This window comes from Pongo abelii, chromosome 23 (genome assembly GCF_028885655.2).
Source record: "Pongo abelii isolate AG06213 chromosome 23, NHGRI_mPonAbe1-v2.0_pri, whole genome shotgun sequence".
In the NCBI taxonomy this organism is placed as follows: domain Eukaryota; kingdom Metazoa; phylum Chordata; class Mammalia; order Primates; family Hominidae; genus Pongo; species Pongo abelii.
The window spans coordinates 32658215-32673297 of record NC_085929.1 but is presented as its reverse complement, the minus strand read 5'-3'; the positions used below and the strand labels follow the sequence as shown (position 1 = coordinate 32673297).

The following is a 15083-nucleotide window of genomic DNA, read 5'->3' as shown; positions in this document are numbered from 1 at the left end:
AGAGAGGAACTCTGAGTTGTGTTTGAGACAGAGCCCTCTAAGGTTGCAAAGATGTCAATGAAAAGTGGCCCAGGCACTGCTAGCCCCTGGTCAACAGGACTCCTGGGCCCCATGCCCAGCCCACAGGAGCCCTGGGAATATCAAGGTCCCCCTAATTTCCCCAAAAGCCAAGGGCGATAGAGTGAAACCAAACTGCAAGGCAGAGGCATTGCAAGGGACTTGCAATGTGAGGCCCCCATTGCTGTGTCCTGTAAGAGGGGCCTTTGGCACAGGCCCTGGATGCTAGAGGATGGGATAGATTATCCTGGAGCTGGTGAGTGGAGGCAGCAGTTGGATCAGCTTGTGCTTGAGATCCAATCTCCAGGGAGCTGGGAGAGGCATTCTACTAGAATGTATACTCTGCAAGGGTAGGGATTTCTCCATGCTGTTCAATGCTTCCAGTGCCTAGAATAGTACCTGGCACATATTAGGTTCTCAGAAAATATTAAAAAAAGATTGAATATATTCTTCCATTTTCTGCATAAATTGGTAAGTGAGGGGTGGGGGTCTCATTTCTAGGGAACTCTCTGGCCCATTTTCTTATTCTTCCCAATGGTGGCTACAACTGCAGGACAATCAACCCCTATCTCAAAGAATCAGGCACTTGCTTTGCCATTTACACTCTGTGGGATTTGAGAAGAAAGAAGGGAGATACTTTAGTTGTATGCAGGGAGGCTGAACAAATGGTATGTGCGTGTGTGTGTGTGTAAGGGAGACTTTAGTCAGGTCTCAATGCCTAATTTGAAGACTTACGCTTTTATGAGTAGGGCTTGGAACTTTCGTTTCTCTGCCTCTCCTCTAAACAGGGCAGGCCTTACCCACAAGCTCTTCTTCCTTCGGGCCCTATATCTTATCCTCTTTTCTCTTTGATGAACTCCCACTCATTCACCAAAGCCCCATTAAAATTGCCCTCCTTTATGAGACCTTCCCTGATTGCCAAGGAGTTTGCCTGTTCCTTTGCTGCGATTCTACAACATCCTCTAAAACACCAATTAGAGTCCCTATTAAATGGCATCCTATGTATTTCTCTTTTAGGGCAGGCATTGCATCAGTTTTTTACATCAACATATTCTCCTGTGTCAACAGCTTTGCCTGGTGCATTGTAATTTCTCGATGAATGAACTCTACTGTGCCTGGTAAAAGGCTCCACACGGTATTGGACACATAGTGGGTCCAATACTCTTCAAGACATGGAGGAAAGGGTTCTTAAGCACTAGAATCATCTGGACTGAAGGTTTTCTCCAGTTTATTTTAATTCCATGAACAATTATTAAGCACCTACAATGTGCCACACACTGTGCAAAGCTCTGGGGACTGCGAAGACTATAGGTTCTACTGCTGAGGGGCTTACCTTTTGTCTCTCTTATACAAGTAAAACAAAAACAAAAAAACCTTCCTAAGGTAAGGTCATACACCTGCCGCAGCTCAGAAACTTTTGATGGCTCTTTATTTCCCATGAGAAAAAGGAACATATTCAAGGTGATTAGCATACTGAAGATAATTGATAACATACACTGCACGGTCGCGATTTCTGCTGGGCTCTGACCAAATGATTTCTCTCTCTCTCCTCTCTCTCTCTCTGCTGGGCTGTGGCCAAATGATCTCTGCATTATCATATTTACTGCTCCCCCAAACTTTACAAAGCAGTAACATTATTCCTATTTTATTGATGGGGAAACTGAGGCTCAGAGAGGTGAAGTTCCTTGCTCAAAGTCATGCAGTTTTAACTGGAAGAGGTAGGACGTAAAACCCAGATGTTTGAGCATTATGCCACCCTGTTTTTCCTTTCTTACTGTACGGGCAAAAGTTTAAGAATAAAATGTTCTAATAACCAGAAAATGAAGGAAAGCAAGCAAGCAAGAAAGAAAGAGAAAGAGAAAGAAGCAAGAAAGCAGGAAGCAAGCAAGCAAGCAAGCAAGAAAGAAAGAGAAAGAGAAACAAGCAAGCAATCAAGAAAGACAGAATCAAATGGACCAGGTGGAGCTTCCGTGCGTGTGTATGTGTGTGTGTGTATGTTTATGTGCGTGCATGCATGTGTGTATATGTGTGTGTGAGATAAGCAGAGTATCAAGGGATTTTCCTTCTGGGAAATGCCTCAGAATTTGTCAGCATGTTCCCTCTATCCCCGCAAGCTATTTTAGAGAGGCATTGAGTTAAGAACTCCTACTCATTCGCCAAAACCCAGCTAAAGTTGGCCTGGTTGAGCAAAGACAGAACCAAACTGGTTAGCATAACAGTAAGCCTGACTCAGACAATCCTCCTGAGACTTCCTGCTAGAAGAGGCAGCCTCTGTGAGGTACTCTCCTGGGGTTACCTGGAGCTCCACCCCATAGCCAGTGTAGACTGTCACGTTGTATGTGCACTCCAGAAAGTTGTTGAGAGGCAGCAGTGGGTAGTCGCTGGAGTCAATGTACCCTTCAGGATTGGAGAAGCTCACACTGCAGAAAGCTGGAAGGAAGGACTTTAATTAGGACACCAAAGACAACTTGGATGTAAGCTCAACCATGGGCTGTGGGTTGGAATGGGGGCTCTAGGGGAACCTGCATTTTGCTGTTCCCATCTGTCCTTCTGCTGTTAATTCTTCAGCTCCAGAATTGACATGATAATAAAAATAGCAGTAATTGCCACAGAATGATCACTTACTATATCCTGCTAGGCACCGTTTTAGCCAGTCAACAGGGGTGACTCCACTCATTCTCATAGGGACTGATAATATTTCATCCCCATTTTAGAGGGAAGTAAACAAAAGCTCAGAGAGGGGTCGAGCTCAAACAGCAAGCAGGATTTGGACCCAGAGCTCACATGCTTTGAAGGGTGGCCACACTGCACTTGTCCAAAATCCGTGTATGCTTGACAATTGGGGGTCCTTCTCCCATTTTAAAGACGGTAGAGAAGACTGGAACACAGAAGAGCATTTTATCAAGTCTAGAAAATACATGTAATGCTAAAAGCAAATGTGCTTTGAAAAGGCTAGTGGCTTTGAAGCAGATTAAATGAAGAATTCCGTTCCAAGATGAAAAGGTTTGGAATCTTGCTCATTAGCTGTGCGACCTTTGGCAGGTGCTTGGGGGTCTCAGGGTTTCAGTTGTCTCATCTTTAAAATGGGGATGTTGGCTGAGTGTCCTGGCTCATGCCTGTAATCTCTGTGCTTTGGGAGGCTGAGGTGGGAGGATTGCTTGAGCCCAGGAGTTCCCCAGCCTGGATAATAAGCAAGACCCCCTTTCTACAAGAAACAAAAAAATTAGCTGGACGTCATAGTGCATGCTTGTAGTCCCAGCTACTCAAGAGGCTGAGGCAAGAAGATCACTTGAGCACAGGAGTTTGAGGCTGCAGTGAGCTATGATCGTGCCATGGCACTCCAGCCTGGGTGAAAGATCAAGACCCTGTTGCTAAAACAACTCCCCAAAACAACAAACAAATGAAATGAGGCTATTAATTCTGAGCCACAGGACGAAGCTCATAGTCAGTGCTCAATGGACGGTAACTGATGGTGGGGCCGGGGCTTCTTGAGATTCCTCTACCCCCATGCCCTGAGCATAGTGAGTGCCTCGTGGCTGTTTCAGGATGGCTTCGGGAGATAGGGGCTGCATACCTGGTGCCTGCTCGGTGGTGATGACCGTGGTGGTGATAATAGTGGAGGTAGTAGTCTCCTGGCTCTCTTCTGAGGCTGACCCAGTCAGCTCATTCTCACCTTTGTCCATCAGGGCCATGGGGCTGGTGTCCTCTTGGGGGGCCTCCTGGGCCATGTCAGGCCTGGGCTCCCCGGGTTCTGGCCTCTGGGGGAGCGTGTGGGCCACATAGGGCTGCGAAGTGAAGGGGGAGATTTGCAGGGGTGCGGGCGTTGTGGGGACCGCACTCTCCTTTCGGTCCAGCCAAAGGGGCACTTCTGATGCCTCCTCGGAGGCCACAATAGGGTCCGGGTCCCCCGGTGGGCCAGGTTTCTCCGTGGAGGAGGAGAGGAGATCTAGGCCCTGGGACGCTGGCTGGGATCCCGCCCTTTGGACAGTGGCTGCGGAGGTGGCCTTGGGCCTCAGCTGCTTCCTGGAGGAGTTCACCTGCTTGAGCGAAGGCAGTTTCTTCTTGGGGGGCAAGGTGTGCTTGGGGCGGGCCTCCTCTGGAAGCAATGGTGACAGGGCTGGGGTGTCGTGATGTGCAGAGGGTGCGGTCCCATCCAGCTCCAGCTCGCCCAGCACTTCCGCCGACTGTGAGGAACTGGGGGATGCTGTTACCACTCTCTCTTCAGGGTGCTCTTTGCCAGGACTGCCTCTCTCCAGGGCTCCTGAGGGCAGGAGGTAAGGACCCAAAGGGCTAGCATCTCCCTCAGGAAGAACATCTTGGAAGAGGAGAAAAGACACCAGTTAGTTTGGGGAGATTTAGGACCTTCACCTGCTATCAGACTCTGAGGGTGGCCCTCCTAAGGGCGGTGCCCAAGGCTAGTCCTGCTGGCCTCTAAACCAACTTCTCCTTTCTCCCTCCCTTCCTTTCTTTTTTCTCCTCCTTCCCTCTCTCCCTCTTTCTCTTCTTTCTTCCTTCTTTTCCTCCCACCCTCCCTCTCTCTCCTTCCTTCCTTCCTTCCTCCTTCCTTCTTCCTTCCTTCCTTCCTCTTTCTTTTTCTCTTTCTTTCTTTCTTGCTTGCTTTCTTGCTTTCTCTCCTCTCTTTATCTTTCTTTCCTTCTTTCTTTCTTTCCTCCCTCCCTCCTTCCTTTCCCCTTCCATTTTTTTCTTTCTTCCTTCATCCTTCATTTCCTTCCTTCTTTCCTTCCTTCCTTCCATCCTTCCTTCCTTCCTTTCTTCCTTCTTTTTCCTGAAGACTTGGGCTTGATCACGCCAGGACTGAGCTAAGCATTAGGAGTATAGAAACAAAAAGCACAGGGGTCTCACTGCCTGGCTGTATATGTACTGGGAAGGGGGATGGGAAAGTAGACACAATCATATTTGATACGATGAATGCTTGGAAAGAGAAAAGCTTGTGTGCTAAGAGGACAGAGAGAACGGGCCCCTAACCCCGTCTGCAGGACAGGCATGCCATGTACAGTTGGGCAGATTGTTCTCTGTACAAAGACAGGCAGCTAAGAGGATGAGTGGGGACGGACACCAGGCCACACTCTGTTTTCTAAGCTGTGTGCTCTGGCTGGGCTTGGCAGATGGGGGAGCAGAGTTTTTTTAAATTTAAATTTAAATTTTAAGTTCTGGGTTATATGTGCAGGATGTGTAAGTTTGTTACATAGGTAAACATGTGCCATGGTGGTTTGCTGCACCTATCAACCCATGCTAGGTATTAAGCCCAGGATGCATTACCTATTTTTCCTAATGCCCTCCTTCCCCCAACTCTACCCCCTAACAGGCCCCAGTGTGTGTTATTCCCCTCCCTGTGTCCATGTGTTCTCATTGTTCAGTTCCCACTTATAAGTGAGAACATGTGGTGTTTGGTTTTCTGTTCCTGCCTTAGTTTTCTAGGGATAATGTCTTCCAGCTCCATCCATGTCCCTGCAAAGGACATGATTTTGTTTGTCTTTATGGCTGCATAGTATTCCATGGTGTACAAGTACCACATTTTCTTTATCCAGTCTATCATTGATGGGCATTGTGTTGATTCCACATCTTTGCTATTGTGAATTGTGCACTAATGAACATGTGCATACATGTATCTTTGTAATAGAATGATTTATATTCCTTTGGGTATACATGTAATGGGACCCAGTAATGGGATTGCTGGGTCAAATGCTATTTCTGGTTCTAGATCTTTGAGGAATCTCAGCACCGTCTTCCACAATGGTTGAATTAATTTACATTCCCACCAACAGTGTAAAAGCAGGGTTGGGGGATGTACATTTTAAACTGAAAGAATATAAGAGTGACCTTGTGGGAGACACAGAAATGTTTTAGGATTCAGAATAACGAGGCAGATTCAGAACAGAGGCCTGTGTGAAGACCCACGGAGGCTTGGAGGCTGGGCAGAGGTGGGCACAAAAGAATTGCAAGGGGTTTTGGAGCACAAGTGGAGGGTACGGGGGATAAAGCTGGTAAGGTAGGGAGGCAGGGGCCAGGCCCTGGAGGGCCTTGTATACTTTGCTAACCTCTTGTAATTCATTTTGTTTTTTCTCGAGACGGATCTCACTATGGCTGGTTGCAAACTCCTGGGATCAAGGGATCCTCCCACCTCGGTCCCCATCCTTGCGATTTATTTTTGTCTTGAAGGTAAAACCATTTAGTCATTTTAAAGAAGAGCTGGCCCAGGCAGCTGTTGGGCAGAATGGTGCTGGAAACCAGCTTTGTTTGCTTTTTAAAGACCCAGTTCTGCCAATTGCTGGTTAATGACTTCACTCTCCAAGCCTCAGTTCCCTCAGCTGTCAAATGGGGCTATTATTTCCTATTTCCTGGGGTTGCCATCATTCAGCAAGTTGATGTATGCAAAGCACTTAGGACAGTGCCTCACCCGTAGTGAGTGCTTAGCAAATGCCAGCTGCCATCATGGTTTTTACTCTTGTCATTGCAATCACAGCCCCTCAGCAGGAAACTGGAGCAATCAGAACATCCCCGTGAAGATGTCTAGATAGAGAGGAATTACATCACGAGGACAAAGGCCCTTGGACTGATAGCTGTCCTTGTCGATTTTCTGCAGAGAGACACTCGCTCAGCTACAGTCTCCAGGCCCTCCAGTGCTGTCATTTAAATTTATTTCAGCAGTCGTTGGAGAGGCTCATTTACTTTCATGGAGTTGGCGGCAGTGGCTTAATCTATATAGACTACAACAGTTTGCAACTGGCATCAACAAATGTTCCTGTTGTGTAACATTGATTACCAGCCAGTGTTCCTTCCAGGCCGCCAGTGATGCTGGGCCAGGAATGGGTATCTGGGAGCAGCGTGAGTGGATGGCATGAGGGCAGGTCAAGGTCATTCAGGCATCAGGCAGATTTCCTAGTCCAAGGTGGGGAGTAGTGAAGCTTCAGAGTTAGGGTTCAAATCCTGCTTGTTACAGTTACTAGCTGAGTGAGTCTGGGCAAGTCCTTGAAACTTACTGAGGTTCAGCAGCCTCTTTTGTACAATGGAGGTATTCTATCTACCTTGTTGGATTAGACCAGACGTGGATCTGCCCCAAAACAATGGCTTTTATGCTCACTGTCGCTCTTCTAAAATGATTGATGTTGACCATCTTTGTAGACTGTGGAGTGAAAAGAGGGTATAGGGACAAAAAGAGCAGGGAGGAGGGGTCAGGACACCCAGCTTCCAAGACCCAGCTGTGGTACAACACAAAGTACTTGGATACAACCAGGAGCTGAGGGACCTGGTTGGTGCCCCATCTTGGCCACTATTCACTAGCATGACTTTGCATGGGTCTCCTCTTCTCTGCATCTTCTCTATGTGTCAAATGGGCGGCCAGACTGCATTATGAAGGAAGGGCTTTCTAGCTCAGACATTGTTGGGTTATTGAAATGACCAGGGAATTGACAATTATTCTTAGAGCCATTTGTTAACCCTGCTAAATTGGGAAAGGTGACTGCTAAATCCCAACACTGGCTGATGTTGGGAGTTTTTTTGGATTATCTGGCCAGCCAGCTCCTTTGCAAACATTACCCCTTAATTATAAGCAGGGATGAGAGAGAGAGAGAGAGAGAGATTGAGAGAGAGCAAGACTGGGAAAACAAGTTGTGTCATCTGCACACAAGGAGGTGACAAAAAGCACATCAATTCACCTTGGCCAAAATAACAGTGATATTTATAATGTTTTAATTTTGATTGCTTTGTTGAGTGATGAAGAGGGCTTTGCATCCATTGCCTCATTTTTAATTCCTTCTCAACCTTATCAGGCAGAAATTATTGTTCCTATTTTATGAATGATCAAAGTGAAGTTTTGGGATGTTAAATCACTTTTTGAGGTCACACAGCAAAGCTGGATTTCAAATCTTGGTTTTTATGACCCCAAAGACCATGCTACTAGCTCTTTTAAGAAATATGGGATATTGGTTTCACTTGGCATCCTTCTCCTCAGCTTGAATCAGCCTCTTCCCTTTCCCTCTCATTTTGTTTGTCTCTGCTGGGTGGGCTACAGTGTTTTTCTAATCTCCAACCCCAACTCCACAGAATTCAGACCCATCACATCTGAATCTCCAGGGGTGGGTCTTGGGAAGCTGATGATTGAAAAACTCCTCTGGTGACTTTTATTATCAGAGTTGTCAGGGAAGTTTGGGAACACGTGAACCCACCTGACTTACTATGTGTTCCTCATCTGTTTTGTCTTCCAAGTGCCTAAGGATGCAGTTAGCAGAAAACAAAGTGTGGGTTTGTGCAGCAGATGGTGACTCTTTGACTCTTTCCAAGCCTTGTGATCTCCCCTAGCAATCCCAGTCCTCCAAGACACAAATACAGTCAAAAGAACAGAAGGAAATGCAAGAAAACAGATTCCCTAACTGGCTTCCTCTTCACAGCTGCTGTTCTTACTCTCTGGGTCTCCCAGGGTAAAAGGGTGCTAACCACAGCGGCTATAAACCACTTTAAGAAGGAAACCCAGCTGGGTTCAGAGTCAGCCCTTTCCCACTGAAAACCTGACCATCAAGGAGAGTTTTGTATCCACCAGATAAATTCATCTCTCAGTCCCTACTATCCCCTTTTCCTTAATCATGCACAAGCTTGGATCTTGCTAGCTGGCTCCAAACTTAAGGCCAGGTCCAACACGGATGATATGCATCCGTGGTCTGCAACATAGGTAGCCCACAGGCCTCATTCTTAGCCAGGATGTTGGCCAGATTAGTGCCATGCAAAACCAAGTCCCACTGGGAATTAGCGAAAATTGTACTTCAGGGCCTCAGCAGGAAACTGGAGCAATCAGAATATCCCCATGATGATGTCTAGATAGAGAAGAATTACATCATGGGGACAAAACTCCTTATCCAGAAACTTTATAAATTCCTTCAATAGCCTTGTTTTTCTTGGTGTCCGATGACCGCTGAGTTAAATTAACTCATTTTTTTTCAGAACATTTAAAATTTTCAATCATGGCAGTCACATTTATCTGATTCTTCCTTTATCATGTACATTCGGTGCTCTACTCAAATGCGGTCAATCAATCAAAGTGTTGGGTGTTCACTTTCTCCTACGGTTGACACTTGACACAAGAGAGTGAACATTCTAAGATATGGCCCCTGCCCTCAAGGAGTTAGGAAAACAGACACACACTGATAGTCAACTACAGAGATCAAACAGAAGAGATGGAGCTTTCCTTAAATGCACGCTGTTGTTGCTCTTCCTCCCAGGGACAGAGCCGTGCCACGTAGAAAGCAATTGAACATTTGTTCTGCCATCCAAGTTGGGGAGGCAGCGTATCTCTCTTTCTCTCCCACTTTTCTAACTTTGATGGGGAGATGGGAGATTAGACTGGGAACATCCCATTAAAGTGAAAAAAAAAAACAAAAACGAAAACAAAAAAAAGGCACAAGCTCGACTGGGCGTGGTGGATCACACCTGTAATCCCAGCACTTTGGGAGGCTGAGGTGGGCAGATCACTTGAGGTCAGGAATTGGAGACCAGCTTGGCCAACATTGTGAAACCCTGTCTCTACTAAAAATACAAAAATTGGTCAGGCATGGTGGCAGGTGCCTGTAATCCCAGCTACTTGGGAAGCTGAGGCGGGAGAATCGCTCGAACCCAGAAGGTGGAGGTGGCAGTGAGCCGAGATCGTGCCACTGCACTCCAGCCTGGGCAACAGAGCAAAAATTCCATCAAAAAAAAGCACATGCTCTGAAGCTAAAGGTTTGTATCTTAAATCCCCAGCCGCAGCAGAATGCCTGGGAGAGGCACGGAATTCCAAGCAGTAGTATAACATATCATTATGCAGGTACAAGGTGATGTGAGTGAAGAAATGAGAGCTGGGAGATGCTACTGCTATAATGTTCAGTGAAAAGAACGAGATATGAAATTCTATGGTATGTATGAAAATGGCTAGAAGCAACCAAGTAAAACAAATTGCAATGCAGAGAATCATGTTTTGGCTTGAAGTATGGCACTAAGATGGAGGCCCTGGTGGCCTCTGGGTGTATTTTCTCCTTCCTACTTTTTGGCATTTTGCAAAATATGTATAATAAGTACTTAAAAGACTTTCTTAAATGAAATAAATATTTACAGAACGAGCTAACTTTAAGATGCTCTCTCTAGCCCCTGGTGATTGAGAGGTCTAGGAATGCACACACACCGTTGTAATCACAGAAGCACTTCACAGACGGAATCATTGAGCCTCTTTGGAATGCAGTTTCCTGGTAGAGATGATGATCATTATTCCCTCGTGGCACTATTTACAGTGACTACCTTTAGGATGCAGGACTGGCAGGTGAATCAATGGATGTATTTTTGGTAAAAGGTGCTGCAAAACTGTTAGTCACTATTCTAATCCTCATTAATACCCAATCCAGTGGTTATTTCTTATACTTCAGACTCCACAATATAAAGACTCGCCCAACCTGCCTTGATTGTTTGGCCCCAGTGGGGACAAAACTGAAAATAAATATCACATCTTAAAGGTCAAAAGGCTCCTGGAGATGATGGTTACAAACTGCCCAGCAAAGAAGTGTGAGGTTCAAAGAGGGGAAGCGGTTGTCCAGAGTCAACACAGCATATCAGTAGCAGTGAAAGAACAAGGCTGTTTGAGGCTTGAACAACCACAGCAGAGCACATCAAACAAAATTAAAAACAAAGCCAGGAACATCTGGATAGATGAAGGCATAGAATCAACTGTACTGCCAGTTACTTTTATGCCTTTGACATCTAGGCTGGATCATTTTTGCTGGGTAACAGAGGCTGGTCTGTGCATTGTAGGAAACGGAGCAGCATCCCTAGCTTCTACCCACTAGATGCCAGCAGCAAACCTCCCCCAGCCTGCGTGCCCTACCCTCCCATCCCCTGCCCAGTTGTGACCACCAAAAATGATTCCAAATACTGCCAGATGTTTCCTGGGTGGCAAGATTGCCTCTGGTTGAAGACCACTGGGTTAATGACAGTGTACACAACACAGAGGTGATCTGGCACTGCCCTCAGGACTGAGAAAGTCTTCCTTCCCAATTCCTGGAACTGATCAGCTTTGTGTTGCTTGTATCATTGAATTTGAGGGTTGGAGAAGGTCTTAGTTTAATGTCTATTTTATAAATAAAGAAGTTGGATTTAGCGAGAGCCGAGTTTCCGTCTAGGGCACATTTGATCATCACTTCATTCATCCATTTATCATTCATTCATTCATTCATTCAGCACTTATTACATGCTCGTCACTGGGCCAGGCAACAGCTGTCGGCCCCCTGAGGTCCACTTGGAAGGATAGATTCATAGTGTTGATCCCATTTGCACTTTGAGAAGACCTTCTGGAACAAAAGGCAGAGGTGGTGGCGGCCTTGGGGGCAGCAGAGGTCTTCCCTATCAGTCAGTTGCAACCCTCTGCCTGTATGCCCATGCTAACAATACTGATATTCAAGTGGCGATTTATACTCCACAGAGTTCATTCCCTCTTATGATCTCATTCCGATCTCCAAACAATACTGTAAAGTTGACATCTTGTTTTTCCCATTTTATAGGTGAAAAAAAAAAAAGCCTCCTACAGGGGAAGTGACTTGTTCAAGATCATAGAGACAAAACTGGGGTAGAGTTAGACACTTTCTGACTTTGTTTCCTGTGCACTTTTCCTCTTTCCCACATCTTCAAATAATTATTTCCTGTGAAATAGTTTATTCAAAAAATTCAAGAATACCTGAGAGGTAAGAAATCAAAAGTACAAGCACTTCTCTCCCACATTCTGTTCACCAATCCTGCTTTCTACAGGGTATCAGTGTTAATTGTAATCTTGTTTAAACCATCGTTAGGGTTTTTTTTTTTTTTTGGATTCCTGTTCTGTCATAGAGGCTGGAGTGCAGCGGCGCAATCTCAGCTCACTGCAACCTCCGCCTCCTGGGTTAAAGCGATCCTCCCATTTCAGTCTCCAGAATAGTTAGAGTTACAGGCATGAACAAACATGCCCGGCTAATTTTTTTTTTATATTTTTAGTAGAGACAGGGTTGCACCATGTTGACCAGGCTGGTCTTGAACTCCTGAACTCAAGTGATCCATGTGCCTTGGCCTCCCAAAGTGCTGGGATTATAGGCGTGAGCCACCGCACCCGGCCAAGTCTTGTTTCATCTCTAAATAAAATGTATTGATATAAAAACAGTTACATATTTTTACTTTAAAAGGCAAAACAGCACCTAGGAGTGTGAGATTGGGAGTCAGAACTGTTTGTGTTCTGGACTTAGCTCACTGTTACTGCCAGTAAGACCCTGGACAGCCACTCCCCTCCTCTGGGGCTCACTGTTCTCATCTGTACGGTGGGGTTTCATCAGCCTTGTCTTTTGGAGTTGTTAGAGAGTAAAATGAAATCATGCCAGTAAAACGCAGAGCTGACACAGCAGCCTGCCAGCCATCATGAACACAGATGTCATTTTCTATCTGTCTGAACATTTACAAAGTTATCACATGGTATATATTGTTCTGTCACTTACTGAGTAACACATTTTGAAATATTTCAGTCAATCAAAAAGAGTTAAAGCGAACACAGCAAATACCCACATATGTGCACCTTCATCTTAAAGAATAGAATACTCCTGATATAGTTGAAACCCCTGCCTTTCCTCCCCCATAATATTCTCCATCTCCTTCTCCACCCCCTGGAATGAACTACTGCCCTGAATGTGGCATTTAGCATTCTCATTTATTATGTGCACTTGTTCTTATTTTACAGCTATTATTTATTGTATGCATTTATTTGTTACAGATATAAATATCTGTGAACAACATATGGCATTGTGTGGCACATTTAAAAATATTATATAAATGCTGTCATACCATAGGAATTATCCTGAAAACTGCTTTTTTCTCTGTTTTTGTTGTTGTTGTTGATCAACACTTTATGGAATTCATCCATGTTGATAAGTGTAGCTGTGATGGATTCATTTTTCACTGCTGTATAGTATTCCATGACATTAATATTCTACCACCAACTTTGTACTTAGAAGCCATGGGCTTTCAGCTAGAACATACATAGTCACTTTACTCTTTTTAAATGATTACATTAAAATATAAACATATACCTCACTAAACCAGTCTCCTATTGATTAATATTCAAATTATTGCCATTCCCCTCCCTTCCTCCAATTAGTACTGCAATTAATACACATCTTTGGGGATTACATTCACATAATTTCTTAAGGAGGGCGTACTAGAAGTTGCATTGCAGCCGGATGCAGTGGCTAATGCCTGTAATCCCAGCACTTTGGGAGGCCGAGGCGGGTAGATCATGAGGTCAGGAGTTCAAGACCAGCCCTGGGCAATATGGTGAAACCCCGTCTCTACTAAAAATACAAAAATTAGCCAGGCGTGGTGGCACGCCTGTAGTCCCAGCTACTCAGGAGGCTGAGGCAGAAGAATCGCTTGAACCCAGGAGATGGAGGTTGCAGTGAGCCGAAATCGCTCCTCTGCACTCCAGCCTGGGTGACAGGGCGAGACTCCATCTCAAAAAAAAAAAAAAAAAAAAAAAAAAAAAAGTTGCATTGCTCATTGCTCAGCCAAAAGATTTACACATTTTAAATTTTGATTGACATAGAAAAAAAAATCACCTTCAGAATAATCTGAACCTATTTACCCTGTCACCAACTCTATTTGAGAGTGCTGCTGCTCTTCAGCAGTGAAGTCAGCATTTCTTTTCTGATGATTTTAACTAGACCATCTAAATTGGAATCTGGGGCAGCTGGATACTGGCACAGTAGGCTTCTAAAAAGCCCCCTTGATGATTTTTGAGGTACTCTCGAGCTTTCTCTAGATGCTGCTTTCCACCTGAAGCTGTGCCTACGGTTGGTCCCAACCTTTCACCTGCCTCACCACACTTTTTTCTCAAGACCATCCAGGGAGCCTATTTGAGGGTGCTTTGCAGACATGCTCCACATCAACCAGAGTTTATGTAACAGGTCAGACTGGAGATCCATGATAAATGAGGGCTAGGAAGACAGTCTGGGATCAATGGCCTGAGAACAAAAGAGGCTTCACTGAAACAGCAATAGATTTTTAGGTAAACAGGCTGCCTGGTCACGTCCCAAAGCTGAGAGACCTTTGTGGTCGTTGACACGTACTAGGGTGTTGCAGTGTTCACAATACAAAGCATTGTTTATAGTAGCAAAAATCTGGAAACAACATACATACCCATCCATAAGGGACTAGTTACATGATTGTAGAACACAGTAAAATATCTGCAGGGTTTAAAGGAATGAGATGAAGTCACTGGTGAATAATATAGAGTGTAACTGGCAAGAACTTTCAAAATTATTTGTACATCTTCCCTTTGACTCATGAGTCTGCTTCTGGGAATTTATCCTACAGAGAGATGTTTGCCCATGTGCAAAATGCTATGCAGATGGGTTAAGCAATGCCGCCCCACTTGTAGTAGCAAAAGACTAAAGGATAAATCAAGAATACATCAATAAGGTTAAATCAATGACAGAATATCCAGGTGGAATGCCATGCAGCTGAGAGAAGAGAATGATGAAGCTATCTATGCACTGAAGAGGAGAGATGGCCAAGGATTCTATAATGTTAAAAAGTAAGATGTAGTGGAATCCGAAAGTTTGAACTCACAGAAGCAGTGGGTAGAATGGTGTTTATCAGAGGGGCGGGCAGGGATAGGTAAGGATTAAGGAGATGTTGGTCAAAGGATACATAATTTAAATTAGGATTTCTTAGTTTGTTTCCCACTGCTTATCACAGAACATCGGAACTGGGTAATTTCTAAAGAAAAGAAGGCCAGGGGCGGTGGCTCACGCCTGTAATCCCAGCACTTTGGGAGGCCGAGGTGGGCGGATCACGAGGTCAGGAGATCAAGACCATCCTGGCTGACACGGTGAAACCCTGTCTCTACTAAAAAAAAAAAAAAAAAATTAGCCAGGCGTGGTGGCGGGCACCTGTAGTCCCAGCTACTCGGGAGGCTGAGGCAGGAGAATGGCGTGAACCCAGGAGGCGGAGCTTGCAGTGAGCCGAGATGGCGCCAC

The 15083-nt window shown here is 45.2% G+C and overlaps 1 protein-coding gene across 7 annotated transcripts in view; it reads right to left on the bottom strand.

Moving 5' to 3' along the window:
• SEZ6L (seizure related 6 homolog like) overlaps nucleotides 1-15083 on the bottom strand; it is a 215804-nt gene that overhangs the window by 87298 nt on the left and 113423 nt on the right. For all 7 annotated transcript variants that reach the window (XM_024239792.3, XM_024239793.3, XM_024239794.3 and 4 more), the window contains exons 2-3: nucleotides 3632-4372; nucleotides 2354-2487 (exon numbers count right to left, since the gene is read on the bottom strand). In XM_024239792.3, coding sequence (XP_024095560.3) covers nucleotides 2354-2487; nucleotides 3632-4372 — 875 coding nt within the window. The remainder of the gene's footprint in view (nucleotides 1-2353; nucleotides 2488-3631; nucleotides 4373-15083) is intronic.